The sequence below is a fragment of the Coturnix japonica genome, chromosome 9, assembly GCF_054131305.1.
Source record: "Coturnix japonica strain WE chromosome 9, WE-NBRP24, whole genome shotgun sequence".
Taxonomy (NCBI): domain Eukaryota; kingdom Metazoa; phylum Chordata; class Aves; order Galliformes; family Phasianidae; genus Coturnix; species Coturnix japonica.
In genome coordinates, this window is record NC_140671.1 from 2,501 (window position 1) to 29,939 (window position 27,439).

The 27,439-nt window shown below is 48.4% G+C and overlaps 2 protein-coding genes and 1 long non-coding RNA gene across 12 annotated transcripts in view; 1 reads left to right on the plus strand and 2 right to left on the minus strand.

Moving 5' to 3' along the window:
- LOC146759628 (uncharacterized) overlaps window positions 1-11,108 on the minus strand; it is an 11,233-nt gene extending 125 nt beyond the window's left edge. Inside the window, exons 1-7 of one of the 8 annotated variants that reach the window (XM_085555429.1) lie at window positions 9,395-11,108; window positions 8,166-8,258; window positions 5,874-7,060; window positions 5,698-5,803; window positions 4,373-4,474; window positions 2,935-3,039; window positions 979-2,111 (exon numbers count right to left, since the gene is read on the minus strand). In XM_085555429.1, coding sequence (XP_085411555.1) covers window positions 6,901-7,060; window positions 8,166-8,258; window positions 9,395-11,106 — 1,965 coding nt within the window. In that variant the 5' untranslated portion in view covers window positions 11,107-11,108 and the 3' untranslated portion in view covers window positions 979-2,111; window positions 2,935-3,039; window positions 4,373-4,474; window positions 5,698-5,803; window positions 5,874-6,900. Of the gene's footprint in view, window positions 2,112-2,934; window positions 3,040-4,372; window positions 4,475-5,697; window positions 5,804-5,873; window positions 7,061-7,268; window positions 7,325-8,165; window positions 8,259-9,394 lie in introns of those variants that run through there. The other 7 variants (XM_085555431.1, XM_085555434.1, XM_085555436.1 and 4 more) reach the window with 7 other exon arrangements.
- On the plus strand, window positions 8,140-9,101 carry LOC146759629 (uncharacterized). Its single transcript, XR_014949019.1, has 2 exons — window positions 8,140-8,278; window positions 8,786-9,101. It is a non-coding gene; the product is annotated as an uncharacterized LOC146759629 (long non-coding RNA).
- Window positions 11,109-13,976: 2,868 nt separating the features above from the next.
- On the minus strand, window positions 13,977-27,382 carry SLC25A1 (solute carrier family 25 member 1). Of its 3 annotated transcripts, none has more exons than XM_085555439.1 (9): window positions 27,141-27,382; window positions 17,116-17,223; window positions 16,923-17,022; window positions 16,662-16,800; window positions 16,479-16,563; window positions 16,230-16,334; window positions 15,949-16,064; window positions 15,776-15,849; window positions 13,977-14,933 (listed from the first exon to the last, which is right to left on the minus strand). In XM_085555439.1, the coding sequence occupies exons 4-9, from the start codon at window positions 16,791-16,793 to the stop codon at window positions 14,819-14,821; spliced, it is 627 nt and encodes a 208-aa protein (XP_085411565.1). In that variant the 5' UTR covers window positions 16,794-16,800; window positions 16,923-17,022; window positions 17,116-17,223; window positions 27,141-27,382; the 3' UTR covers window positions 13,977-14,818. The 3 variants fall into 3 exon arrangements, with proteins under 3 accessions (XP_085411565.1, XP_015733058.1, XP_085411564.1); XM_015877572.3 differs by lacking the exon at window positions 27,141-27,382 and adding an exon at window positions 22,534-22,675; XM_085555438.1 differs by lacking the exon at window positions 27,141-27,382 and adding an exon at window positions 21,575-22,177.
- Window positions 27,383-27,439: the final 57 nt, after the last annotated feature.

A 27,439-nucleotide genomic window follows, 5' to 3' on the forward strand; every position in this document is an offset into this window, starting at 1 on the left:
CAGTACATGGCACAACATCCAAATATACAGTACAAATAGCACAAGATACAACTCACAAGATCCCAGTATTGAGTACAAACATCAGCACAGTCAATACAGAGCACAACACCATTGACAGGCACAGCACTGATACATTGAGAACATGGCACAGCACAATGTTCAACCATCACATCAACACATAGAGCACATTGCACAATACATTTTACATGTACAACATCCATATACACAGCAAATTGTCCATCCCAGGTTACAGGCACAGCATCTACATGTTGAGAACAGGGCACAGCGCAGTTGACAGACGCAGCATCCAAATACACAGTACATTGCATGGCACAAGGTACAATTACAGCATCAGCACATTATATACACAGCAAGGCAAAATTGAAATCAATAACACAAACATGAATGGACTCAGTATTAAAGCCAATTTGATTAACAATAATTGACTGCAAAGCTAAAGCCAATGTGGCACATTCAAAATGGCAGCACAGCGCTGAAATCAGCGTAACTCTCATAATGGCCGCAAATGGGCACAAGTCAAAGAGTGGCCGCAAATGGGCACGAGTCAAAGAGTGGCCGGGAAGCAACTCGGCTCCCTCAGGCCGTAAATGTAGGTTACGGGGCTGGGTTAGCCCTGATAGAAAAAAAATGGGCTAGCCCAGCCCCGTAAGCAAGGATAAATAAAGCCAATTTGGCTAAAATAATTTGATTTGAAAAATAAAGCCAATTAAATTGAGTTAATTTGAGTTAATTTGAGTTAATTTGAGTTAATTTGAGTTAATTTGAAGCCAATTTAGTTGACATAAATTAATTTTAAACCTAAAGCCAATTTAGCTGAGATTAATTGATTGCAAAACTTAAGCCAATCTGAATTAGATAATTAGATTCCAAAGCAAAATCCAATTTGGTTGACAATAATTGAATGCAAAGCTAAAGCCAATTTGGGTTGAAATTAATTGAGTCCAATACAAAAGCCAATTTGGTTGACAAAAAATAATTGCACACACTGAAATCAGCGTAAATCTTATAATGGCCGCAAATGGGCGCAAGTCAAAGAGTGGCCGCAAATGGGCACGAGTCAAAGAGTGGCCGGGAAGCAACTCGGCTCCCTCAGGCCGTAAATGTTGGTTACGGGGCTGGGTTAGCCCTGATAGAAAAAAGTGGGCTAGCCCAGCCCCGTAAGCAAGGATAAATAAAGCCAATTTGGCTGATATTAATTGAAATCAAACCTTAAACCAATTTGGTTAAGGTTAAATAATAGCAAAGTTAAAGCCAATTAGTTTAAAACTTAATGATTGCAAAGCTAAAGCCAATTAGTTTAGGATTAAATGATTGTAAAGCGAAAGCCAATTCAATTAAGATAGACTGCAAAGCTACAGCCAATTAGATTATACTTAAATGGTTGTAAAGCTACAACCAATTTAAGTAACATTAAAAAATGAGAAAACTAAAGTCAATTTGGTTAAGGTTAAATAATAGCAAAGTTAAAGCCAATTGGGTTAAGATCAATTGAATGCAAAGCTAAAGCCAATTCAATTAAGGTAGATAGATTGCAAAGCTACAGCCAATTAGATTAAACTTAAATGGTTGTAAAGCTACAACCAATTTAAGTAACATTAAAAAATTGAAAACTAAAGTCAATTTAATTAAAAATAAAATGGCAAAACTAAAGCCAATTTGATTAACAATGACTGATTGAAAGCTAAAGCCAATTTTGTTAAAAAAATTAATTGAAAAGCTATAACCAATTTCATTAAGATTAATTGACAACAAAGCAAAAACCAATTTAGTTGCAGTGATATGATTACAAAACAAAACCCAGTGTGGGTGAAGTTAATAGATTACTAAGCTAAAACCAATTTGTTGAAGTGTGATGTCAAATCTAAAACCAATTTGGGTAAGGTTAACTGAACGCAAACCTTAAACCAATTTGATTAACAGAACTTAACTCAAAAGCTAATTCCAATTAAATGGAGGTTAATTGACTAATATGTAGCTGATGTGGTGTTGTGATGGATCGTCAGCCCCCCAAAGCTTTATTAAACGCCTGCATGGCAGCATGGAGTGCTGCATCACAGGGGAACATCCATCAGCCAGGGAATATAAGGGCCCTAAGGAAGAAAAGCAGATAGTTAGATCAATGGGCTATAGCAAGTGGGACATGAAAATGTAAAATAGTGGGCAAGGCCCAAAAATTTGCTACAATAAACACCAAAATGGAGCTAAAAGTACAAAAGAAGAACACAGACAATGCCAAAATGAACAGCAAGGCCCAAAAGAGCAGCACAAAAAACATCAAAACAGAACATAATACAACACAAAACTCTGCAGAGAACAGGAATAGGGACATAAAGGCGCAACAAAATGATGCAGGCAACTGCAAAATGGAAGAAAGCACCCAAGAGAATATCAAAATATTGGGCAAGGGCCTACAAAAGGATGCAGGGAACACTGAAAAGGAGGGCAAAGCCCAAGAGAACAAGAAAAGGAATGGCAAAATGGACTGAAAGCCCAAAAGAATGATGCAATGGATGCCTAAATGGACGGCAAAGTCCAAAAGAATGATGCAATGGATGCCTAAATGGACAGCAAAGTCCAAAAGAATGATGCAATGGATGCCTAAATGGACGGCAAAGTCCAAAAGAATGATGCAATGGATGCCTAAATGGATGGCAAAGCCCAAAAGAATGATGCAAGATACCAAAATGGAGGGCAAGGCCTAAGAGAACAATGCAAGGAACGCCAAAATGGAGGACAAGGAAAACACTGCAAGAAACAACTGAGCAACAGCAAAGACCAAACACAAAGACAACACAGTAGGACAAGCACAGACAGCCCATAGGACACCACGGAGTGCAAAAATGAAGTCAAAAACACTAACCTCACATCTCAGTACATAACAAGTAAAAACCAATTGCTATGTGCTGCCCTTACCTGCTGGGCTGAGAGTTACCATCAGCAAAGCTGGTCCAGGCAATGCAGGTTTCTGTTCCTCGCTGCTCTCATCAGGAGCCGCACATCTCTGTGCTCTGCTGGAACCTGTTGGACACAACATGACAATGAAGGCACTGGGCTAGAATTAATGCTATTAAAGATATAATTAATGCTATTATGGATATAATTAATGCTACTTTTAAGTCTAGATTTGCAGTAAGTTTAAACAATTGTATCCCACACTACGATCATAATTAAAGTGACTTTCACATAAATCACTGAGCATCACTTTTATGACTGCATTTATCATAACAGACACCTTTAGTATTGGGTAAATATTAGGTAAATATCGGTTCCATTAACAAATACAGGTTACAGACTTTATCACTACAACCCGCATTAAGCCAGGGGAACAGATCAAGATTAACACAAACAAAACCTCACAGCAAATCCCAAAGACAAGCAGAACAACCACAGAAATACACTGCAACAGAAAAGCAAAGCAAGCAGCCAAGGGTAAGACAAGGACAAAAGCAATAAGGAAAGCCAAGGGAAAGCCAAAGCAAAAGCAACAGCAAACAGACCATTATAGGAAACACCAAGAACAAAGGCCAAAGGCAAAACAGCGTGGAACACCAAGACAACAACAAAGGGAACAATGAAACAGAGGGCAAGGCCCAAAAGAATGCTGCATGGAACTGCAAAATAGAGCAAGGCCATAAAGAACACTGCAGGGAACATCAAGATGGAGAGCAAGGCCCAAAAGGGCACATACAACATCAAGATGTAGGGCAAGGCCTAAAAGAACACTGCATGGAACTGCAAAACAGAGGGCAAGGCCCAAAACAGAACTGCTGAAACATCAAGATGGAGGGCAAGGGCCAAAAAAAGATCATGTAAAACATCAAGATGGATGGCAAGGCCAAAGTGAACATCACATAGAACATCAAGATGAGGACAAGGCCCAAAAGAACACTGCAAGGAACATCAAGATGGAGGGCAAAGCTGAAGAGAAAACTGCAGCAAACACCAAGATGAATGGCTAGGCCTAAAAGGGCACTACAAGAAACATCAAGATGGGGGGCAAGGCCCAAAAGGGCACTACAAGAAACATCAAGATGGGGGGCAAGGCCCAATAGAACATTGGGAAGATCATCAAAATGGAGGGCAAGGCGGCAGAGGAAACTGCTTGGAACTCCAACATGGAATGAAAGGTTGAAGGGAATGAAGCACCAAAATGAAGAACAAGGCCCATAGAATGAACAGAACATAAAGTGAGAACAAAGGAAACACTGCAGGAAATGCTGGAGAAACAGCAGAGAACAGAGGAAAAGAGAATGCAGAAGGACGAGAGCAGACATTATCATTATAATAATGGAACGTTACCTTCAGTCTCAGTATGGAACAAGTAAAAAGCAATTGTGTGTGCTGCCCTTACCTGCTGGGCTGAGAGTTACCATCAGCAAAGCTGGGTCTGGAGCATTCCAGGCAATGCAGGTTTCTGTTCCATGCTACTCTCATCAGTAGGATAGAATCCATGCTATTAGGGATGGAATAAATACTATTAGAAATAGAAGTAATGCTATTTCTAAGGTTAAAGGTGCAGTTACTTTAAAATGGTATTTTGCACTATGATTAGAATGAAGGTTACTTAAAAACAAAGGGTTAGATTTACAGATACTCTACAGAAAACTGCAATTATCACTAAATTTCCCATTAAGGCCATAAAGTTCCTGCAATTATCCCATAAAGTTCCCTTAAGGTCAAGATTACCATGAATGCTGCCTCCCAGCAAACCCCATAGAGCCAAAGGCAAAGGCAGCAGAACAAGCACAGAAAGCCCCAACAAAAGAAAAGCAAAGCAAACACCAACAGTAAGGCAAGGGCAGCAGTAAGAGAACAGCCAAGGGAAAGCACAAGGGAAAGCCACAGCAAGGAGAGTGGTATGAAACACCAAGAACAGAGGGCAAAGGGAAGGCAGCGTAGGAGGCCAAATGGAAACACCAAAAGAACACTGCAGGAACAACAAAAAGGAGGGCACGGCCCAAGAGAACATGGCAGGGAACAGCAAGATGGAGAACAAGGCCCAAAAGGGCATTAAAGGAACAGCAAGATGGAGAGCAAGGCCCAAAAGGGCACATACAACATCAAGGTTTAGGGCAAGATCTAAAAGAACACTGCATGGAACTGCAAAACAGAGGGCAAGGCCCAAAACAGAACTGCTGAAACATCAAGATGGAGGGCAAGGCCCAAGGGAACATCACGCAGAACATCAAGATGAGGACAAGGCCCAGAAGAACACTGCAAGGAACATCAAGATGGAGGGCAAAGCTGAAGAGAAAACTGCAGCGAACACCAAGATGGATGGCAAGGCCCAAAAGGGCACTACAAGAAACATCAAGATGGAGAGCAAGGCCCAAAAGGGCACTACAAGAAACATCAAGATGGGGGCAAGGCCCAAAAGGGCACTACAAGAAACATCAAGATGGGGGGCAAGGAGGCAGAGGAAACTGCTTGGAACTCCAACATGGAATGAAAGGCTGAAGGGAATGAAGCACCAAAATGAAGAACAAGGCCCATAGAATGAACAGAACATAAAGTGAGAACAAAGGAAACACTGCAGGAAATGCTGGAGAAACAGCAGAGAACAGAGGAAAAGAGAATGCAGAAGGATGAGAGCAGATATTATCATTATAATAATGGAACATTACCTTCAATTTCAGTATGGAACAGATAAAAAGCAATTGTGTGTGCTGCCCTTACCTGCTGGGCTGAGAGTTACCATCAGCAAAGCTGGGTCCAGGCAATGCAGGTTTCTGTTCCTCGCTGCTCTCAACAGGAGCCGCACATCTCTGTGCTCTGCTGGAACCTGTTGGACACAACACAACAATGAAGGCACTGCCCACATCTACAGGGCAGCTCATAGACACAGCACTCACCTTGGGTTTGGTAGGGAGGGATGTTGGAACCAATAGGGCCCCATGAGACCCCATTGGAACCAATAGGGCCCCACATAAGACCCCATTGGACCTTATAAGGTCAACAACCCAGTGCAAGACCAACCAAGGTCTTGAAATCAAACAGTCTATGAGTCCAGATGAGATGCATCGCAGACTGAGAAGTGGTGACAATGGGGTGCAGTCCGGTGAGCAGAAACACGGCCAACATGGCGCTCCTTTGTAGGAAGGTAGAAGGGATGAGCCCAGGAACGGCTGAGCCGTCGGTCCCACTGCTGTGCTGGGAATGACCACAAAGCAGATCCTCATAGAAGGACCCAGGGCTCATGGAAGGCAGGAGGTGATGATGGAGATCCTCATAGAAGGACCCAGGGCTCATGGAAGGCAGGAGGTGATGATGGAGATCCTCATAGAAGGACCCAGGGCTCATTGAAGCAGGAGGTGATGATGGAGATCCTCATAGAAGGACCCAGGGCTCATTGAAGCAGGAGGTGATGATGGAGATCCTCATAGAAGGACCCAGGGCTCATTGAAGCAGGAGGTGATGATGGAGATCCTCATAGAAGGACCCAGGGCTCATTGAAGCAGGAGGTGATGATGGAGATCCTCATAGAAGGACCCAGGGCTCACGGAAGGCAGGAGGTGATGACGCAGATCCTCATAGAAGGACCCAGGGCTCACGGAAAGCAGGAGGTGATGATGGAGATCCTCGTAGAAGGACCCAGGGCTCATGGAAGGCAGGAGGTGATGATGGAGATCCTCATAGAAGGACCCAGGGCTCAAGGAAGGCAGGAGGTGATGATGGAGATCCTCATAGAAGGACCCAGGGCTCATGGAAGGCAGGAGGTGATGATGGAGAACCAACACAGCCTCACCAAGGGCAAATGCTCCTTGACTGACCTCATAGACTTCTATGATGGCACTGATACATCAGTAGATGAAGGAAGACCTGCTGATATCATCTACTTAGACTTCAACAAGGCCTCTGATGCAGGACCCCACACCATCCTCATGTCCAAGTGATGAAGACACCAACTGGATGGGAAGATGATGAGATGGATGAAGAACTGGCTGTAGAAGTGAGTCCAGAGAGCAGCAGCCAATGGCTCCAAATCCAGATGGAGATGATGATGAACAGCGTCCCATAGCATCCAACATTGGGGCTGATACTTTGCAATATATGAACATAGATTCAAATGATGATCAGCACTGAAGACCATCACGACCATCTCCATTCAACCCCCCTGCTATGGGGACATTACCCAACCACCACACCGGGGTCCCACAGCCTCAAACACCTCTAGGGATGGAGCATCCCAAAGGGACCCGTTCCATCCTCCTCCTTCCAACCCCAAATAGAAAGAAGGGATCACCCACCCTATTCTGAGGGTTGAGCCCTCCATCCAAAAGAAGCAGGTGCCAGAATTCGGCTCCTTCTCATACACATCCATAAGCAACCAAAAGGAGAAGACATCAGAACAGTAACAAAGAAGAAATTCCTTACCCCATAGCAAAGCCAGACACTCACCTTATACCCCAAAGAAAAGGATCTCCAAGCAGAGTTGCATCCCATATGGTATCCAGAGCTCAAAAGCAGCAGGAAGGAGAATCCACTACCCCCAATGCTCCCATAGGAGCACTGAGCAGGAACTGATGCTGCCCCCTGCCCTTCCCAGCCCTTAAATACCAATCAAGGAGGGGAGGAGCCAGGCTCCAACCAATCACAATCCACCCCTCAACGGCCCCCACCTGTGCCCATGGGGTTGGCCCCTCCCCTCAGCAGGTGCCCAATCAGGATGTTACATAACAGCTCCAATCAAGAACGAAGCCAAAAATAAAGCAATAACAGGTTAATAATTATATCTACCTGTTCCTAAAGGGGAGGATTATGGATAGAGAAGAAACGACAGCACAGTATATGGACACAGGGGTGCAGATCTCAGTGTCACAATGGGGTGACACTGTGGGCACCGCTCTGGGGTTGATGCTGGGGGGACGTTGGGAAGATGGGGGGTTATGGGGGACATTGGAATGATGGGGGGTGATGGGGGCAATGATATTATTATATAATCAGGGTGATATAATAGAAATAGAGATATAATAATGGTTAGAAGCCATGATGGGGCGGGGACACAGCAGTACAGCCCAAGTGCAGGCAATGCATCCGATTGGCTGCAGGGCTGGCTCCGCCCCCTCCTGGTGCTCATATAAGGGTTGGCACTGGGAGGCAGCAGGTATTTGCTGGAGCTCCTCGTTGTGGTCACATCTACTCACATGAAGAAGCTCTTCTGCTCTGTTGCTGCCTTGGACCAAGAGCTGCTGGATGGAGCTGCAGGACTTGGCTTCTCCGCCATCACATTGCTCGGCCTAGAAGAGCACTACAGGAGGTGAGTTCTGGCTCTGATACTGGAATAATGCTGAGCTGATGGGGGGCAGAAATGTTTGGGGGGGGATGTTGAGCTGCCAATGGAGGGGGGACAATGAGCTGATGTTTGCCAATGAAGCTGTATGTAGATGTGGAGGTATCAATGGAGTTACACAAGGAACCATGTTGGAAGGTGACGATCAGTAGATGACAGACTGAATAGTGAAAAAGGACCCCATAGTAGATGAAAAGGGAACACTTAGCTACATAAAGGGAAAGGGGGCCTCACTAAGGCAAAGGGTACTTACAGATTTATAGTTTATGTTAAGGAGGAGCATAGAGAGGGGAATTGCTCTAACCCTGCTTTTCTTGGTTTTCTTCCTCCCTAAAACTGCTTTTCTTGGTTTTCTTCTGCTCTAACCGCTCTTGGTTTTTTTTTTTCCACTCTAACCCTACTTTTCTTCTTTTTCTTCTGCTCTAACCCTGAAGACACCCCCCCCCCCCCCCCCCCCCTCTTTGTTTAACAAAGGTCTCTAGGACAGAATGGAAGAAGCTTTGAAGGGAATCAACATATCAATACGATAAGAGTACCGAGACATCTTGGAAACAGAAACAGCAGGATGGCGACTGACAAGATAGCAAGTGAACTAACAAATTTCAGAATGTAATTAACAAATGCAAACCTCGGGTAAAATTGTAAACTCTAATACCCAACCAAAGGGGAGGGGGGAGGGGAAAACATATGGGAGAAAAGGTATAAAAACTGTAACATCCTGTCCATAGGTGCGCTTCTGCCATCAGGGCGCCCGCCATTGCAATCGCGAATAAAAACTGCTTTTATCAGAGATACCGTCCTGACCAAAAATTATTGAGGATATTTCCAACAAGTGGAAGAAAACCAAGAAAAGCAGGGTATAGCGCAAGAAAACCAGGAAAAGAAGGGTATAGCGGAAGAAAACCAAGAAAGGACAGGTTAGAGCGGTGGCCCCACACAGCCACACACAGCCACATAGAGACACACAGCGCCCCATTGAAGCCCCATAGAAGCCCCATAGAGCCCCACAGTGCCCCTTAAAGCCCCACAGTGTCCCGGCACGTCGCGGACTCCATTTTCATAGTGAGGAACATCGTCACTTACGGCAAAGTGCATTGCGGGATATAACGCGGCATCCGGAGGTCTCCATTTTGGTTATGCGCAGTAGCGTCTTTTCCGGTATGTTGTATTATGGGATATAACGCGGCATAAAGAGGCATCCAGAGGTCGCCATGTTGATCATGCGCAGTAGCGTCTTTTCCGGTATGATGCATTGTGGGATATAACGCGGCATAACGATGCATCTGGAGGTCGCCATTTTGATCATGCGCAGAAGCGTCGCTTCCGGTATGATGCATTGTGGGATATAACGCGGCATAAAGAGGCATCCGGAGGTCGCCATTTTGATCATGCGCAGAAGCGTTGCTTCCGGTATGATGCATTGTGGGATATAACGCGGCATAAAGAGGCATCCGGAGGTCGCCATTTTGGTCATGCGCAGTAGCGTCGCTTCCGGTATGATGCATTGTGGGATATAACGCGGCATAACGAGGCATCTGGAGGTCGCCATTTTGGTCATGCGCAGTAGCGTCGCTTCCGGTATGATGCATTGTGGGATATAACGCGGCATAACGAGGCATCTGGAGGTCGCCATTTTGGTCATGCGCAGTAGCGTCGCTTCCGGTATGGTGCATTGTGGGATATAACGCGGCATAACGAGGCATCTGGAGGTCGCCATTTTGGTCATGCGCAGTAGCGTCGCTTCCGGTATGGTGCATTGTGGGATATAACGCGGCATAACGAGGCATCTGGAGGTCGCCATTTTGGTCATGCGCAGTAGCGTCGCTTCCGGTATGATGCATTGTGGGATATAACGCGGCATAAAGAGGCATCCGGAGGTCGCCATTTTGATCATGCGCAGAAGCGTTGCTTCCGGTATGATGCATTGTGGGATATAACGCGGCATAAAGAGGCATCCGGAGGTCGCCATTTTGGTCATGCGCAGTAGCGTCGCTTCCGGTATGATGCATTGTGGGATATAACGCGGCATAACGAGGCATCTGGAGGTCGCCATTTTGGTCATGCGCAGTAGCGTCGCTTCCGGTATGATGCATTGTGGGATATAACGCGGCATAACGAGGCATCTGGAGGTCGCCATTTTGGTCATGCGCAGTAGCGTCGCTTCCGGTATGATGCATTGTGGGATATAACGCGGCATAACGAGGCATCTGGAGGTCGCCATTTTGGTCATGCGCAGTAGCGTCGCTTCCGGTATGGTGCATTGTGGGATATAACGCGGCATAACGAGGCATCTGGAGGTCGCCATTTTGGTCATGCGCAGTAGCGTCGCTTCCGGTATGGTGCATTGTGGGATATAACGCGGCATAACGAGGCATCCGGAGGTCGCCATTTTGGTCATGCGCAGTAGCGTCGCTTCCGGTATGGTGCATTGTGGGATATAACGCGGCATAACGAGGCATCTGGAGGTCGCCATTTTGGTCATGCGCAGTAGCGTCGCTTCCGGTATGGTGCATTGTGGGATATAACGCGGCATAACGAGGCATCTGGAGGTCGCCATTTTGGTCATGCGCAGTAGCGTCGCTTCCGGTATGGTGCATTGTGGGATATAACACGGCATAACGAGGCATCTGGAGGTCGCCATTTTGGTCATGCGCAGTAGCGTCGCTTCCGGTATGGTGCATTGTGGGATATAACGCGGCATAACGAGGCATCTGGAGGTCGCCATTTTGGTCATGCGCAGTAGCGTCGCTTCCGGTATGGTGCATTGTGGGATATAACGCGGCATTACGAGGCATATGGAGGTCGCCATTTTGGTCATGCGCAGTAGCGTCGCTTCCGGTATGGTGCATTGTGGGATATAACGCGGCAGAAGGAGGCATCTGAAGGTCGCCATTTTGGTCATGCGCAGTAGCGTCGCTTCCGGTATGGTGTATTGTGGGATATAACGAGGCAATTGACGGTCGCCATTTTGATCAGGTGCATTAGCGTCACTTCCGGCAAGGTGCATTGTGGGATATAACGCTTCGGTTTCCGGCTGTCCGTTTCCGGTGTTTCCTCCATGGGGCTGCGGGGTTTCGGGGGTCCCGGTTGGAAGCGGAACCGGCCGCTTATTTACAACGGGAGTCACGAGGAGATGGGGGAGGCGCCAGAGGGAACCCGGCGCCCCATAGAGACCCACTGAGCCCCATAGAGCCCCACAGGGAGCCTATAAGGGCACGCGGCGCCATTGTTGGGCCAAATCCTGGTATTTTGGGGCCAAATCCGGGTTTTTTTTGGAGGGGTGACAACAGGGTGCTTTTGGGGGTGATGTTAGGAGATATGCGCCAGGTTTAGGACGGCAGTGTGCATGCGCCAGTTTTAAAGCGCCAGTACGCATGCGCCAGGTTTAGGTCGTCACGCGTACTGTTGTCCTAAAACTGGCGCATGCGCACTGGCGCCATAAAAACTGGCGCGTGCGTACTGCCGTCCTAAAGCTAGCGCATGCTCACTGTCGTTTTAATGCTGGCGCATGCGTACTGGCGTTTTATAACTGGCGCTTGCGCACTGGCGTTTAAATCTGGCGCATGCGTTCTGCCGTTCTGTAAACTGGCGCATGCGCACTGCTGTTTAAAACTTTCCTGAGATAACTTTCCAGATCTCATTCCTGCGCTCCGTGTTGCTCTGTGGGCTGTCTGCTCTCACCCTATGCTCTGTCTGCTCTCGTCCTTCTGCATTCTACAGGCTTTCCACTGTGTCCTAGAGGCTTATACGAACACTAAAGTGGACTCTAGAGCACTCCCAACATTCCCCGAGTTCCTCAGTGCACTCTAAGGGTTCACCAGAAACTTTAAAGCGTAGCCTACTGCGCTCCAGGCACGCCCCAGTATGGCCTGAGCCGCACTAGTCGGCTCACTGAGCGCCCTGGACAACTCCAGGTCGCCGTAGGGTGCACTGAGCAGCCCCGGGCTCGTTCTGCAGCGTCATCATACAGCGAGTGTACACGTGGATGTTTGACCCCCATCCCTCCACTGGCACCCAGCAGCCCGTCTGCAAAGTTGCATTCTGGGACACTCGGGAAATGTGGTTTCCCATTGCTGTGAGCCATGAGGGAAAGTAGAGGCACACAGTGAAGTTTTCTTTCCCTGCAGCCATAGCACAGGGTTGATTTATTTTCTGGCCCCTTTCATATCTTTTCTGAGAGGGGGCCACAGCACAGCCTCAAGTGCTCAATTTTTTCCTTTTGATTTCAGTTGAAGAATAAAATAAATAATTAAAAAGGAAGTAAGTAAAAATTCTCAAAACCCAGGAGATCTGTGTTAATTGCTTATGAATATGTGTGAAAAAAATGATCTAACTGATGTTGCATTTTTCTTTGCTTGCGTATTACACTGTTTAAAAATATTCATGCACCAAAATTTAACTACTTGGCAAATGTAACGATAATTAAATGAAGGCACATAAGCAGAAAGCACGGGGCTTTGCGTTTTCTCAGCTTCTGTCTTGCTTGTATCCGTACTGCTGTAAAGTGATGGCAAGTACAGCAATAGTAGCAGGGTGGCACAATCCTAGGCTGCAGCAAACAAGAACTAGCAAGTGCAGCAGCTGTGGATGAAGAAACAAAGAAAAAAAGCTGCTTACCTTTGGAAGGCCTGAAGTAGGCAGGGATCTCCAGTGAGATACCCTCATCTCTGCCACCCCTTAAATCAAGTCTGGGAAGGGGTGGATCTTGGCTCCACCCCTTCATCACTCATTGGCATTGCATGCACCTGAGCTCCCCTGGGTTGGCCCTGCCTTCCCACCTGGTTTTCAATCAGCACTTCAGGCCATGGCTTAGCATTTCGAGTACAATATTTTTACTGTATTGGGTTTTTTTCTTCACAAATGCCTTTCTTGCATTCAACTAAATAAATAAAAATAAAAATAAAAAAAAACTTGGATTGCTGAAAATATACATGGTGGTTCTCTTTATAATGATGGAGAATTTACAAAGTGATTAAAGGTGTTTTGCAAAAATCAAATGACTAATCAAATCAATTAAACATTATTAGAGAGGTAACATTAAGATATTAAGGAGGCCTTAACAAAGAAGAGGACCCCATGGCTGGAGGGAAGGAGCATACACACCGTGCTCAAACTCTACCTTGCTGCTGGGCACACAGCAGGTGCTACCTGAGACCCATGAGCAATCAGGGGCACCTGGGGCTGCAGCTCCACGGAAGGTGCAGAAAGGTTCTGTTTTCCCCTCTGCCTTCCAGCAGCTATTGGCCTTGCTGCACAGCTGTGGTACACGTCTACACTCTGTGCCAGCCCTTACTCCTGCACACCTTGGATCTCACATTGGTCTGCTTTTTTTCTTCTCTGTACTTTAGTATGCGGTGGTTTTCTTGTGGCAGATGATGTAGGATTTGACTGAGACTGTGATTGATCCCAGTCATCTGTGTGGGGTCTGCTCCTCTGAAGGAAATTGCCTTTATTGTGGCTGGAGCACTCTGGTGAAGGTGCAAAGGTGTACTTGTGGAGAATCCCCTTGCCCAGGCGTGGGATATACATTTCCTTCTGCTTCAGTGACCTGGCACCCAGCTGGCTGTACGCACGTCCCAACTCATAGTGTATCCCCAACCTGCAGCACATAATGACAGCACTTCCCAACCTCCATGGCCAGCAATGCCCCATGCACTGCACCCACTAAAGCCAGACTGATTTTATTCAAATTGAGACTGTAAAACAGAATTAAAAAAACAACAACAAACAAACAAACAAAAAACCCTCACTGGCTTCAGAGAAGAAAGCCAAAAGAAAATTGCTCCCAGCCTCTTCCTTTGCCCTCCCATGAACTAGTAGTATTAATGCTGTTACAACACAATGTGTGTGTGTGTGGGGGGGGGGGAAGCTCCAGCTCTGCATCTGCTCCCCCCTTAAGGGGGTTTTGGCACAAAGGCAGGAGTAGTATGGGTGTTAGTACTGGGTCTGAAAGCCACAGGGGCAGCAAGGGCTGCCCTGAAGAGCAATGAGAGGGCAGAATGGGAATGTGAAAGAAGGGCTTTGTGTTGGAGGTTGCCCCCCACCAAGGGGACATGCCAAGGGGCCAAGTCTGAGACGGGCTGTGCCTCTGCACCCCGTCTCTCGCACACATCTCAACTGTGAACTGCAAAGGGTAGGGGGGCGGGGGGTGGAAAACCTGGTTTACCCAAATACTGTCCCCACTGTAAGGAAAGTTAAGGGTCTGGGTTATGTCAGGAACCAGCAGTGCTCAGCACCCCAGAACTGCAGCCTTGTCTGGGGGCACAGCCTGGGGTACAGGCAACAGCCTCTGCCCTGCTCCCTGGGCCATTTTCACACACAACTGATTAATATTACTGCTCCTCAGCTCACTGCAATAAATAAAGGGCACGAGGTGTACAGAGGCACTGAGTGGTGCTCCCGGTCCATGGATGCGTATGGTAGACTTGGACCCTTGGCCGCGCTGACGGCAGCTCCACACTTGGTCATCAATTTCCAGCTGCAGCCTGGCGGCACTGGTGGAGCCACTCAGTCTGTTTTCCAGACCTTGTTGAGGAACTTGACCACTTCATCATAGATGACAAAGACGATGGCCACATCAAGGCAGACACGGCCCAGGCGGGGTACGGTGCCCTTGTAAAACCTGTGGGGATGAAGAGGGCTGAAGGGTCAGGGAGGATCATGATGATACACCAGCAGTGCCTCAATCCTTCCACATGCACTCAGTTCTCACTGCTCTTATCCTTGCTTAGAATCATAAAAACATTAAGGTTGGAAAAGACCTTTAAGATCATCTAGTCTAACTGCCAACCCATCACCACCGTACCCACTGAACCACGTCCATCAATGCCACATCTATGTTTCTTGGACACCTTCAGGAACAGTGACTCCACCACATCCCTGGGCAGCCTCTTTCAATGCCTCACCACTCTTTTGGACAATGCTTTTCCTAAAATCCAGCCTGAACTTCCCCTGGTGCATCTTGAGCCATTACCTCTCAATCTATCATCGTTACCTGGGAAAAGAGACCAATTCCCCACCTCAATACAACCTCCTCTCAGGTAGCTGAAGAGGTCAACAAGAGGTAAGATAACCCCTCAGCCTCTTCCCCTCGAGTGAACAATTCAAGTTCCCTCAGCCACTCCCCACTGTGCTCCAGGCTTGTGCTCCAGACTCATCACCAGCTTCTGTGCCCTTCTTTGGACATGCTCCAGGGCCTCAATGTCTTTCACACAGCAAGAGACCCCAAAAAGAATACAGCACTCAAGGTGTGGCCTTCATCAGTGGCATATACAGTGGGACAATCACTTCCCTAGTCCTGCTGGCCAAACTATTTCAGCTACAAGAAAAAAAAAATATTCGTATGTCATCCTTGTGCAGAGCCCATGTTCATCTTCTCTGTATCGTTCACTCTGCATCTGCTTGTCCCCTGTATTATCTCATTAACACCCTCTGACCCAGCCCAAGGTCTATGGGAGCACTCACGCCAGGGGACCCTCGTATTTCATGATCTGGTATGCGCAGTCCCAGGTGCTCTTGTACTTATGTGCCTCCAGCCCCTGCAGAAAGGGAAGAGAAGGGTTGGGCACTGGAGATGGGATACCCTGGCTAATGAAGAAATAGTGAGTGCATGGCATCTCCATGCCACAGTGCTGCACCTGCATCCTGGTCTTAACCACATCCAAGGGTGTGTTGCCAAAGACGCTCGCAGCTCCTGCAAGGGCTCCAAACACGCCTGTGACGAAGGGGTTGATGACCTTGTTGGGATCATCTCCTGAAGAGGAGGAAAGGTCTGGAGGTGGTGACAAAGCCCTGTCCCTGGCCTTAACCTCACTCCATCATGAGAGGCCTGGGAAGCTTTGGGGTTCACAGGGGAAACTCAACCCAAGGACTGGCAGCACAACCAGCACAGCACTGTGGGAACATGGGGACATGGTACCTTTGTACCAGTTCTTGAGGGACGTCATGACGAAAAAGCGGATGGCCTGGTTGGATCCTTGCTTGAGGACAGTTGCAGTTAGGCCCTGGTAGGTCCCCTTCAGCCCTACAGAAATGGAGGGTGTTGAAGGAGAGCACCATCCCTTGTCCCCAGCCCATCCCAGTGGGTCCACAACCCCATGCACAGACCTGGCCTCCTCAATGGGCTACTGCAGGACCCAAGCCCTTGGCCACTACTCCCATGACTCACCCTGCTCTCGAACAATCTCCCTGACACCATGGAAGAAGCCACGGTACTTTGGCTTGGAGGAGCACTGGTCATGGATGAACTTCACCTGTGAGGAGATGATGTGTTGGATCCAAATAAAGTGATGCAGCCTAGGGCTCCTCTGGGGGAGATGCCACAAGCAGGGGGCCCCTGTCCACCTCCCACCTTGATGGTCTCCATGGGGCACACCACCATCACAGCTTCAGCCACACCAGCACCCAGCCCACAGACAAGGCCCCGCGTGCTGTCCAGCCGGCCCTGCTCATCCCTCATCTGGTTGCTGAGGAACTCGAACATGCCAAACCTGTAGAGAGGCCACGGTGACAGTCCTGGTGTGCCCAAAAACAGACCAGAAGCTACTGGGGATGCTGAGACCAAGGTCATTGCCAGGGGAGCACAGTCCAGAGACCCCCACAACATACTCACCTGACAGCAGCCTTGGGGATAGAGCCATACACCAACGAGCTGAGACCACGGTACAGCCCCCGGACACCATGATCACGGACGGTCTGCTTCACACAGTCCCCTAGGGCAGAGAACAGCGGTGTCACTGTCACCTAGCACACACCAAGGGACACCCCTAGCCCCCCCAGGAAGACCCCAAGCCACTTGGTCTCACCAATGCCCTTGTAGCGGGGCGGGTTGGCCTTCTCATCCAGCTGCAGCTGTGTCTTTACATACTCAGTGGGGAAAGTAATGCAGATCTCAATGCCTCCAGCGAGGCCACCTAGAAAAGAGGAGATGGAATTGGAGCTGCAGTAGTGCCATACTGAGCCCAGACATCATGGGTACTACAGGCCCCACAGGTGCAGCTTCATATTGCTCAACCCAGTGCCTCACAGCACGTGGGCCAGGCCAGGATGTGGCATCGTCCTCCTCACCAGGGCCCTGTGACCAGTGTTAATGCAAAGGCATCAGGCAAAGTGGTGGGGAATAGGCAGAGCAAACCCAGTCAGCACTACAGTGCCCCTACTCAAAGGTGCTGCTCCCTTCAGAGATTCAGAGGTGAGCAGCCATTTTCAAACCTGGCAGAGCCACCTGAACCTACTGCCAAGCCACACCCAGTAGAAGCCCACTCACAGAGGCATCATGCAGGTATGGAAGCACAATTGCAATCACCCCTCTTTGGCTGCCCCACACAAGGGAGCTGCCACTCTCTGATTATAGTGTTATGACAGCCCCAACACACAGCACAGCCAAGGCCCTGGCAGTACCCAGCTATCAGCAGCACCAGCCTCAGGAGATACAGGGCACTAGGTGCATGCTAGCTACTAGGATGGGAGAGTAAAAGCAGAGTGCAATTCCAAGGGTGTAGACTGGCAGCATCTTGGGGCTGTCACCCCTCATGGAAATCTGGCACAACCTGTTTCCCTCACAGAGCTGTGCCATGACCCTGCAGACGCAGAGCAAGGCAAAACACAGGTCCTGCACTGCTGCCTCAGCTTCCCTTCCCCCTGCCACTCAATTCCAGCAGAAGCCACATTCTATGCAAATCAATCAACCCATCCCCCGAGGCCAGCCCAGTTCCAGCTCCTTCTCAAGTGCCACCTTTGCAGGGGTGCAGCAACCTTGCAGTCTGTTTACCCGGACTTTACCCAGCAGAGCTTTGGTGCTCACAACACTGCTGAGTAAGCGTGAGTAGCCAGCAGCAAGTGCATTAGAGGTGAAAGGGCAGGGGGCCCACACATGAGCCAATGAGATGGAGGAAGTACAAGGACATCCTCCAGGGCCATGCCAGGGTTTCATGTCCTCCCCCCACACGGACTCTGCTACACAGCCAGCATAGACAATGCTGCTGCAGAGGGAAAGGTGGGTACCTGTCAGCCATTCAGTGTTACTTCCCCAGGATAACTATAATTGTGCTTTGCTGGGTCACAGTTACAGGACTCAGCAGGAAGGAGAAAAGGGATTGTGGACAGAACAAGTGCAATTACCCCAAGGGATTTTGGGGACAGCCCCAGTAGCAACTTGGGGCACACTGGGAACAAGCAACCACATTTTCCAGGGTGGGTGCTGAAGATGAAATGACAGACATGGGGCTGCACCTTTATGGAAGGTGAATGCTGCCCCTGCAAAGCCACAGGCAGCAGCCAGTGCCCTTCTGGGAGCTAGGGAACAGGAGATGGCATCAGCTCTCTGCCACCCCTGCCCACAGTGTGCTGCTCTGCTCCATGCTCCTGCCCAAACATCAGCAGAAGCAGCAGATGCCTGCACAACTCTGATAATAATTGGGCACCCGGAAAGCAATCTCAGCCTCCCCATTCTAAGGGCAATTTCCCATATAGACACACAAACACCTCATTTACAAACAAAGAGCTCTTCTTGCCTTCAGCTTTCCCAAGAACCTTTCTTGGGCAGACATAATTTCCAGTGGCCTACCAGGCAGTAGTAGCAGGGCTGGTCCATGCCTGGTGCTGCTGATAAGAAGCAGGACTGCTATGGAGCCCCTGGTGCACATCAGTGTCTTGAGCTCTGCCCCACACACTAAATATGCACCCAGAGCATGTGGCTTGTTTCCTAGCCAGGGGACTTTTGTGTCAATCCCTGTGAGCCCAGATAGCCTTTACAGCTGGGAAAAACAGACAAACAAACAAAAACCACAAAGTCCAGCAGCAGGGTGCTACAAATCAGGAACTGCAGCCAGGGCTCATCCACTCCTGCAGCCACAGAGCCCTCCAGGTGGCCTGCATCCATCCTCACCACACCAATCCCGCCCCATGCACACAGTGGGGCAAGTGAGTCATACAATCATAGAATGACATGGTTGAAAAGGACCTACAAGATCATCTAGTCCAACCATCCTCCCATCACCATTACTACCACAAGCTACTAAACCACATCTCGTAGCTCCTCATCCAGATGCCTCTTGAACACTGCCAGGGATGGCAACTCCATCACCTCCCAGGGCAGGCCACTCCAGAGCCTGATCACTCCCTGAGAGAAAAAGATTTTCCTTGGGTCTAATATAAATCTCCCCTGGCGCAACTTGAGCTCTTCAAGGAGAGGAACTCTTCAATGTCTTTGGTGGTGAAACAGGTTCCACAGGCTGCTCCCTGTTGTGCAACACACTCCTACAATTCCTACATCAGCACCAGGCACACAATGGTGTCAGTTTGCTCCAAGGGAGAGAGTTGAGGGTGGGATGGCAGCAGTATCTGGAAGCCCTCCAGCGCATTGCCACCTCCTCCTGCAATATGCCCCATAGACCAAGACCTTCTTATTTTCCCTGTTGCACCATGTCTGGAGTAAGGCAACACCAGGCTGCTCAGTGGGTTGGAGGGGGGCTGCACTGACAGCACGGCCCCTTCTTCAAAACCAGGTCACCCGAAGATCACCCCTACTTGAATGGAAAATGCATCCTGCAATGCGTCAGAATATCAGAACATGTCCACTCACAGCATGGGGCATGGAAGGGCACCCATGTGATAGGTGCAAGGCCAGCTGGGAATACTGCATTTCATCATGCGGATTGGGAAATGCTTTAATTGCAGCAACATCCCCATGCCTGACAGGAGCCCTGCACCCCACAGGCACAAATAGCAGTGCCAACACCGAGCTCCCCTGTGTCATCGTGGGCTGTTTGCCCTGTGGACAGCCCTAGGGGCAGGGAGCTGAGACCTTCCCTGAACTACCACAACTCGCTCATTCACCTTGCATTTTCTTCTTAATGAGCTAATATTGTAAGAAAACATTTTATAGCGCATTTTAAACTCCCTGACTACAAGTGTAATGACAGGATCTATTCACCCCTGCCTAGAGCCCCAGCACAATCTGGCCTCACCTTGGCACAACCTCAGCCATCCTGAGCACCCCAAGGTCACAGTTCCATGCTGGTGTCACCAAAACTGCGTGTGAATGGCACAGCACTGCGAGGCTCAAGGCCCTGAGGACGGTCCACACTCCTCAGCCATCAGCACAGGGCACAAGCGCACAGTGACAGCAGAACACAATTGCAGACAGAGTCAGCCTTGAAAACGCAGCTCACGAAAAGGGTCACCACTCCTTGGCTGGGTGTGAAGGGGGCCCTTGCATTGGCATGCTACGCACGCAGCCCTCAGCAATGAGAGGCACCACAACATCCCAGAGCTATCAGCATGCTGCTGGTGGCTGCCAGGAGGATGGATGGCTCCTTCTGACAACTGACGTCAGCTGTAAGATGATGGCGTCCTGTGGAGCAGCAGGCAGGTGAACAATGAATACCCATTGCTAAAGCTTGGGTTCAGATCCTGAGCATCTCAGGACAGTTTTGCAGCCTAGGGAGCAGTGGACAGCACCCAGAAGCATCATCGCTCCTTCCCTGCTGGGAGGGGCAATACCCTGGGCTTAGAACACTGGGGAAGGAGCCTGGTTTTCACACCCACGGCCCTTGACTGCTCTCTTTCACAGGTATACCATTTCCTAAGAAAAATTACATCAGAAGATTAGCAAATGAGAGGAAACAGAAGCTTTTGCTGCTGCTTTGCTCCCCTTCTGACCCTGAGGCTCCCTGCCCCTCATAGCAAACCCTGTAACAGGAACTGCATCTGGCCATCTGGCTCTTCCAAAGCCAAGCACCATATAAGACAGCATCCAAGAAGAAAATAGCATAGAGAGCACCAAGATGTTGATGAGCAGAGCAGCAACAGCTTCTCTGTGAAAAGAGGCAGACCCCAGGCCTCAAAGCCAGCTAAAAATTGAGCAGCATTTAGCTCCAGGCAAGTAAAGTCTCCCACCATAATCAAGGGCCTCCCAAGCAAGACATTCAACTGCTGCACACGGCTCCGGAGAGCCAGCCTCCAGCTGTGCAGCACCAGAAAACCAAGCACGAAGAGCTCCAGTGCAGCCTAGACAGCTCTGCAGCCAAATAACTAGAAAATGTCCATCTCAGCACAGAGCCTGACTGTTTAACAGGATTTTAACCAAACTTAAGCAAGCCAAAGCACTGTCATGCAGCAGTATGTAAGGCTACCCTCAACCCCTGGCTGTGGCACTCTCAGCAGCTTGATGGCAGGCAACAAGGTGACTGCCACCCTAGCACCCAGCAGCCTCTTTGACAAACAAGAGCCCATCTGCAAATTATCTTTTAACATTTCGCTTGCCTTTGAAGACAGTGAGAATTCTTGGCAGCAAGAGCTCTGCTGGCATCCTCCAAGGACACCAGACCCACACTGCCAAGCTTCAGGTACTGTGCGGCAGAGGCACAGTGCTGGCTCTGGCAGACGGCACAAACAGCTCAGGAAGGCAGTAAGGTATCTAATGCAGAAGGACCACAGCCCCACGGCCTCCCAGCTTCTTCAGTTCCTCAGACATCAGAGCTGTGAGCACAGCATGGAGCCTCACTGCATGCCACAGAGACAGGAATTGGGAGTTATGCACAGGGAGTTAACTGCAGCTCTTGCCCACTTCTGTGCTTTGTAACGTAATTAGGTGCCACAGAGCCTGCTGGATGTACGCCCGTTCACCAATTACTCTGATTTGCTGCGAGCGAGGAGCAGACTCGCATCCCAACGCTGCTCTTCCTCCACCCCCGCGACGGCTTCCCGAGGCCCAGGCCTAGTGCCAGGGGGCACAGCCCTTTCCCTTGGTCCCGGGCCGCTCCCAGGGCTGAGGGCTGGTAGCGGGCGGATGAACAAAGCGTCGTCCGGAGGAGGAAGAGGGAACGTTGGGTACAACACAGCAGCCAGGGACGTGCCGGTCAGGTCAGGTCGGCGGAGCACGTTTCAAAGGCGAGCGCTGAGCTCTGCTCTGAGAGCCGTCCTGCGAGTGAGGAGCGAACGAACAACCACAAAGGAGATGAACGAGCCCCCGCCCCTACGCTCCGCTCCGCTCCGCTCCAAGCAGGCAGCAGGAAGCACGGCACCTCCCCGGCGCCCGCAGCGATCCCACGGACACGAGCAGGAAGGCGCGTTCTGAAGCGTGGGTTCGGCCGCGCGGCTCTCGAGCAGCGCTGCCCGCGGTGCCCCCCGCACCCCCAGGTCAGCTCCCGGGGCTGCTCCCCATTCCCACGCTAGCGACCGGCACCGCCCTCAGCTCCGCACCCCGCTCTGCGGGCGCTTACCCGCCAGGATGGCCTTGCCAGGGTGCGTCAGCTTGGCCTTGCCGGCGGGGGCGGCGGCAGCGAGGCTGCGAGGCGCGGAGGGGACGAGCATGGCCGCAGAGCTCCACGGCTGCTGCTCTGCCCGCGGCCACCGCCGTATTTCAGGGCGGAACGGCGGAGCCGCGCCCACTGAGGGGCGGCCCCGGTGGCGTCACATCCTCATGCCACGCTGCGGGGCGAGACGGGGCGCTGTGCCGTAGGGGGCGGCGGGCGGCCGTGGGGTATCGCGGTACCAGTGCGGCTTTTTCTCCCGCTGCTCTTAAACTGTGTGAGAAGCGCCCGACGGATGGAAAGAGATGTCTGCCGGGCAGCACCGAGTCACTCTGTTGGCGCTGCCTTTGTCCTGCTGAAGCAAAGCAACAAACTGCTGTCTGCAAACTGAACCCCCTGGAGTTCATTGCAGCCAGGCCTTGCTGTAGAATGCCCCTATAAACCAATCCGTGAGGTTTTCCCAACGCTGCGCTGTGTCTGAATGAAGGAAAATTTGGTCTTCTCTGGACAAAGAGTGCTTTAAAGCGCTTTTGTTCCTCCAGAACCAGTTCACCCCAAACAATGATAAAGGCAAAGAAAGGAAGGCCCAAAGCAGCGATCACACACAAATGCCTACCATATAGCTTGGAAGAGAAACCTAAACATTCTCAAGCTAAAAGGAGGCATGGGAGCATGCAGGAATGTGAGTTTCTTTCAGGTTCCACTGGAGGATTCATTATCTGCCGCTCATAATGCACCTGCATACATCGCACCATGTGAGCTTATGTTCCACGCTCAGTGCTGGGCCCACAGCCCTTCAGAATGGATAGGTGAAAGCTGTGTTTACAGCAGCGCTGTCTTCCTTTCCACCTAGGAAAGCAGCGAGTGCTACAGGGGGATGAGGCAAGAAGGAGCTGCATTCTGCACTGTGCTGGAGCAGCCTCCTTGCTCCAAACAGGGAATGCTGTGCAAGAAATTGCCCCAGCCGTGCACAGAAAACATTCCTGTTGAGACTTGCATAACATGCATTTTGAGAAGTGATTTCTGCCTCAGTAAGGCTCCATGCACACAGGCAGCCAAGTCAGTGAGAGAAAGCTAACTCCCAACAAGTGCTAGAGCTTCAGCTCTGTGGACAGACCACCTGCAGGAATACCATTCAGGAAACTGAAGCACCTTTCTTCTGCCAGAAATAAAAAGCACAGGGACACGTCCTTCCATTGCTAAACACTCCAAGAAAGCTACACAGTTTCACAACAGTTGGGGCATGTCAGCTGAGGTGGTCTCACAGTGAAGGCCTTGATACAACCTTAGCCTGCCTTGTCTGTAGGACTGCAGTGGGCAGATCTCTCTCATACACATCTTCAGCACAGCCCATGCTCACAGAGGACAGCAGCCAAATAGCCCACGCATGACATGCCTGCTCCCACTGCACGCACCCATCCAGCACACTGATAAGTTCTCCCAGAGAAAGCCACCATGCGTGGTAGCTAGAGACCCCTTTCAGCATGAAAACTCACACCTAGGCTCCTCTGATTTACAGGAAGGCTCTTAGCTCCACACTCCAATACACCCGACTGCTGTTTCCACTGCCAAGTGCTCTACTGTCAGAGAGACCTTTGCACTCCTCCAGCGGTACGAGCACACCACAGCCCAGCTCTGCATGAGCACTGACTCCCTACACAGGCACAGAGCTGGGGGCTGAACACCACCATGATGCTCATGTTTATGTCCACGCTGATTTCACATCAGCTGTACAGATACATACAGTCCACCTTCCTGAAATCCAGCACAGGGAAAAAAAGTCAGCATGTGAAATATTCCCAAGGAATAAAAACTCACAGTCCCCATTCCAGATGCATAACAGCTGCTCACAGTGGTGGCATGCCAAAAAATAAGACAAAGCTTTCACAGATGGCAAACAAAGAGAAACACATTCAGATTTCTGATCAATTTCTGCAACTCCTCACTAGCTTTCTGCCAAATTATCATAACAATTGTGCATGCTTGTGTCTACACACTCACATACACACCTACTGTTGTGACCCCACAGTTACCTTCAGAACAGACACCTACTGTCACAGATTCCCAGACAACCAAATCAGCAAGGCTGGTGCACAATCCCATCCTATCCGAGGAAATACTTCACCACATGCTTAATTCTCATGATGCACAAAGGCGCTTACTTCGCTGAACGAAGAGAAAGGATTATTCATATTTAATTACACACAAATTGCAAGCCATCTTATCTCAGCCTGACCTGCAGGAAGCTGCTAACAACAGTTGCTAGCAGCAAGCCTGAAGGCAGACAGTGCTTAAGGAAGATAAGCAACCTCCAAAATACCAGAAGCATCAAGAGGTGTGCTGTAAAACCCTATAGCTTTCGTCTAAGTGAAATCTTGATCAAACTCATATGGTCAAAAGTTTCTCATAGGAACTGTTAGACACAGGATACCTGTCTCTACCTAATCCTCTATTTTACAGCTCTCAATCCAGAAATTTTCATGCAAACAACCGCCTGGTAATCAGACTATTTCTTCTGCTATTGGCTAGCACTTGTTTCTGCTGCCACAGAAACAGAGGAGAATAGCCAGGTGCTACTATAACCTGTCTGAACTGAGAACTACTGCAGATGAAAGCAACATTCATAGTTTTTCATTTGTTTAGAACACAGTGATTACAGAAATAACATTCTGGATTCTAGAAAGCTCATAAACAAAGACCATGCTTGATCAGCTCCAACTTATCTCTCCCTTGATCGTACTGATCCTCTCTCAGTTTTTTCGTTATTGGCACAACTTGCAAGCACACCATGGTTTCAAGAGACCAGAAATGACCAATAGTTTTCTACTATATATCCTTGAAACAGAAAATTTCTTCACCTCACTAAATAAACAGCGCTACCATCAGAACCATTACAACTCAAACCACTAGAAGTTTCCTCATATGTTATTAATCCACATCACTTAGAGTTTTATAGTACATTAATAAATGTTAGTTCTTTTCAGGTTCTCTGACACAGCAAACAATTCTCTTAGGCATAAAAGATCTTATGTGCAACAGACTTCATTGAGAAATGATCGTATTGAATGTTTGTGAGTCAATGTTTCGCTGGCTTTCAGGTACATGCAGCAGGAACTGTGACTATGAGAAAGATGATACTCTTCTGAAACAACTTGCATCATTCCCACTTGAACACGCATGCAATTACCAAGACTGACTCTCTTGAGAGGCAATTAGAAATCCTTGTTACAAAGAGATTTTGAAGTCTTGATTAAAACCACAGCATACAGGGGAAAAAAAAACAGCAACACCTTTCCACTCCTTGACTCACCGAACCATGCAGGAGAACACTTAACTGAATAAATAAATAAATTCTGACGCATAACAAAGACAGAAAGACCTTCCACTGACTGCATTTCATATTCATACAAATTTAATACTTACAAAGCTGACAAAATCATCTATTTTAGCTAGAAAGAAAACTGACAGTTTGCACTCCTGAAAGATCTAAAAGGATTCAGATAGAAATGCCTAGACTGAACTATATGCATGCTAACAATTTTACAGCATTTTGATAGGAAAAAGTGAGTCAGGATCTATCCTTACCTTTGGAAATATATCCACAGTAAACATGCAGTATAGAAAAACAAGAAAGCTATACCAGCAAAGGAACTCTTGGAAAGCAGAATGCTTGTTGAAGTAAAAAATGTAAAAGAATTAAAAAAAAACTCCAAGTCCATTAAGCTGGTACACCTGCAGGTTGCTATGGAAGTACTAATTCACTCTGCAAACCATAACCTAATTTGACACCCATGTTACAAAGCAACTCTTGTGTTGTTAATAATTTTTCAGCTTTACATTCCATAACATTTTATCACAGATTCAAGATGACCCAATTTGACTTTGTGGGAACAAGTGAGAGTGAAGCACTCTCGGCATACTCTGCAAAACAGAAGGAGAAATATACTCAGACTGGAAACTGTGACAAGCAAAGCCACAGAGAACACAAAGGCTGAAGAAGTATGGGAAGCATTTCTACAGATAAGAAATATGCTCTATCACAAAGGTTTATGCACATTTTCCAAATTGTTAGTTATGGAAACCTGTAACATGCAATGCTACTTGTTCTAAGGTTTGCCTCAATTTTTTTTCAGTGAAAATTAGATCCACTGGCAACACTGTTTTAATCACACTGTTTCCCAATAGCTAAGTTCCAACCTGCCAATTAAAACATCACAAACACGAGCAAAAACTTCAACCATGCAGAAGCATAAAAAACAGCTTTGCCTAAGCGTATCATATGTTCAAATACAAAAGTTATTTGAATTTCCTTGTCAGTTTTATAGTTGAAGGAACAGAAGAAAATTCAGTTTCACATCTTACAGCCACTACAATCTTTCCTGTATCACCTCCATAATTAGTAATCAATTGGATGGACTTTATCTACCTATATTTTTTCTTATACAATAACATAATTTAAGAACATTTTCTTCTGCTACGCTACCATCTAATTGTACAGTTCTCAAAAAAGAGGGGTGGGAAATAGAAGTTTTGTAAAACACCACAACTTAATTTAGACAGTAAGAAACAGAACTTACCCAGTGATGTCTTCCTCCTCAGTTTCCAGGGCTGGCTTATTTGACTGAACAGAGCAGACAGCAGCAGCTATAAAAGAATTCTGCTTCCAAAAGTAGCTCTTTGACATTCTTCTTTCCCTTTCCTTTTACTTGGTGTTTATACAAAAAGAAACCAGGAACACTTGTAAATGTTAGGGAACAAAGAATATTGGTAAGCGCCAGCTCAGAATGAGCAACTGAACACATGTTGGAATTTTATGCCAAGATAAGCACGTGTCCTTACAGTTATTTAATGAGAGGTCTGTTTCCACCTAGGTCAC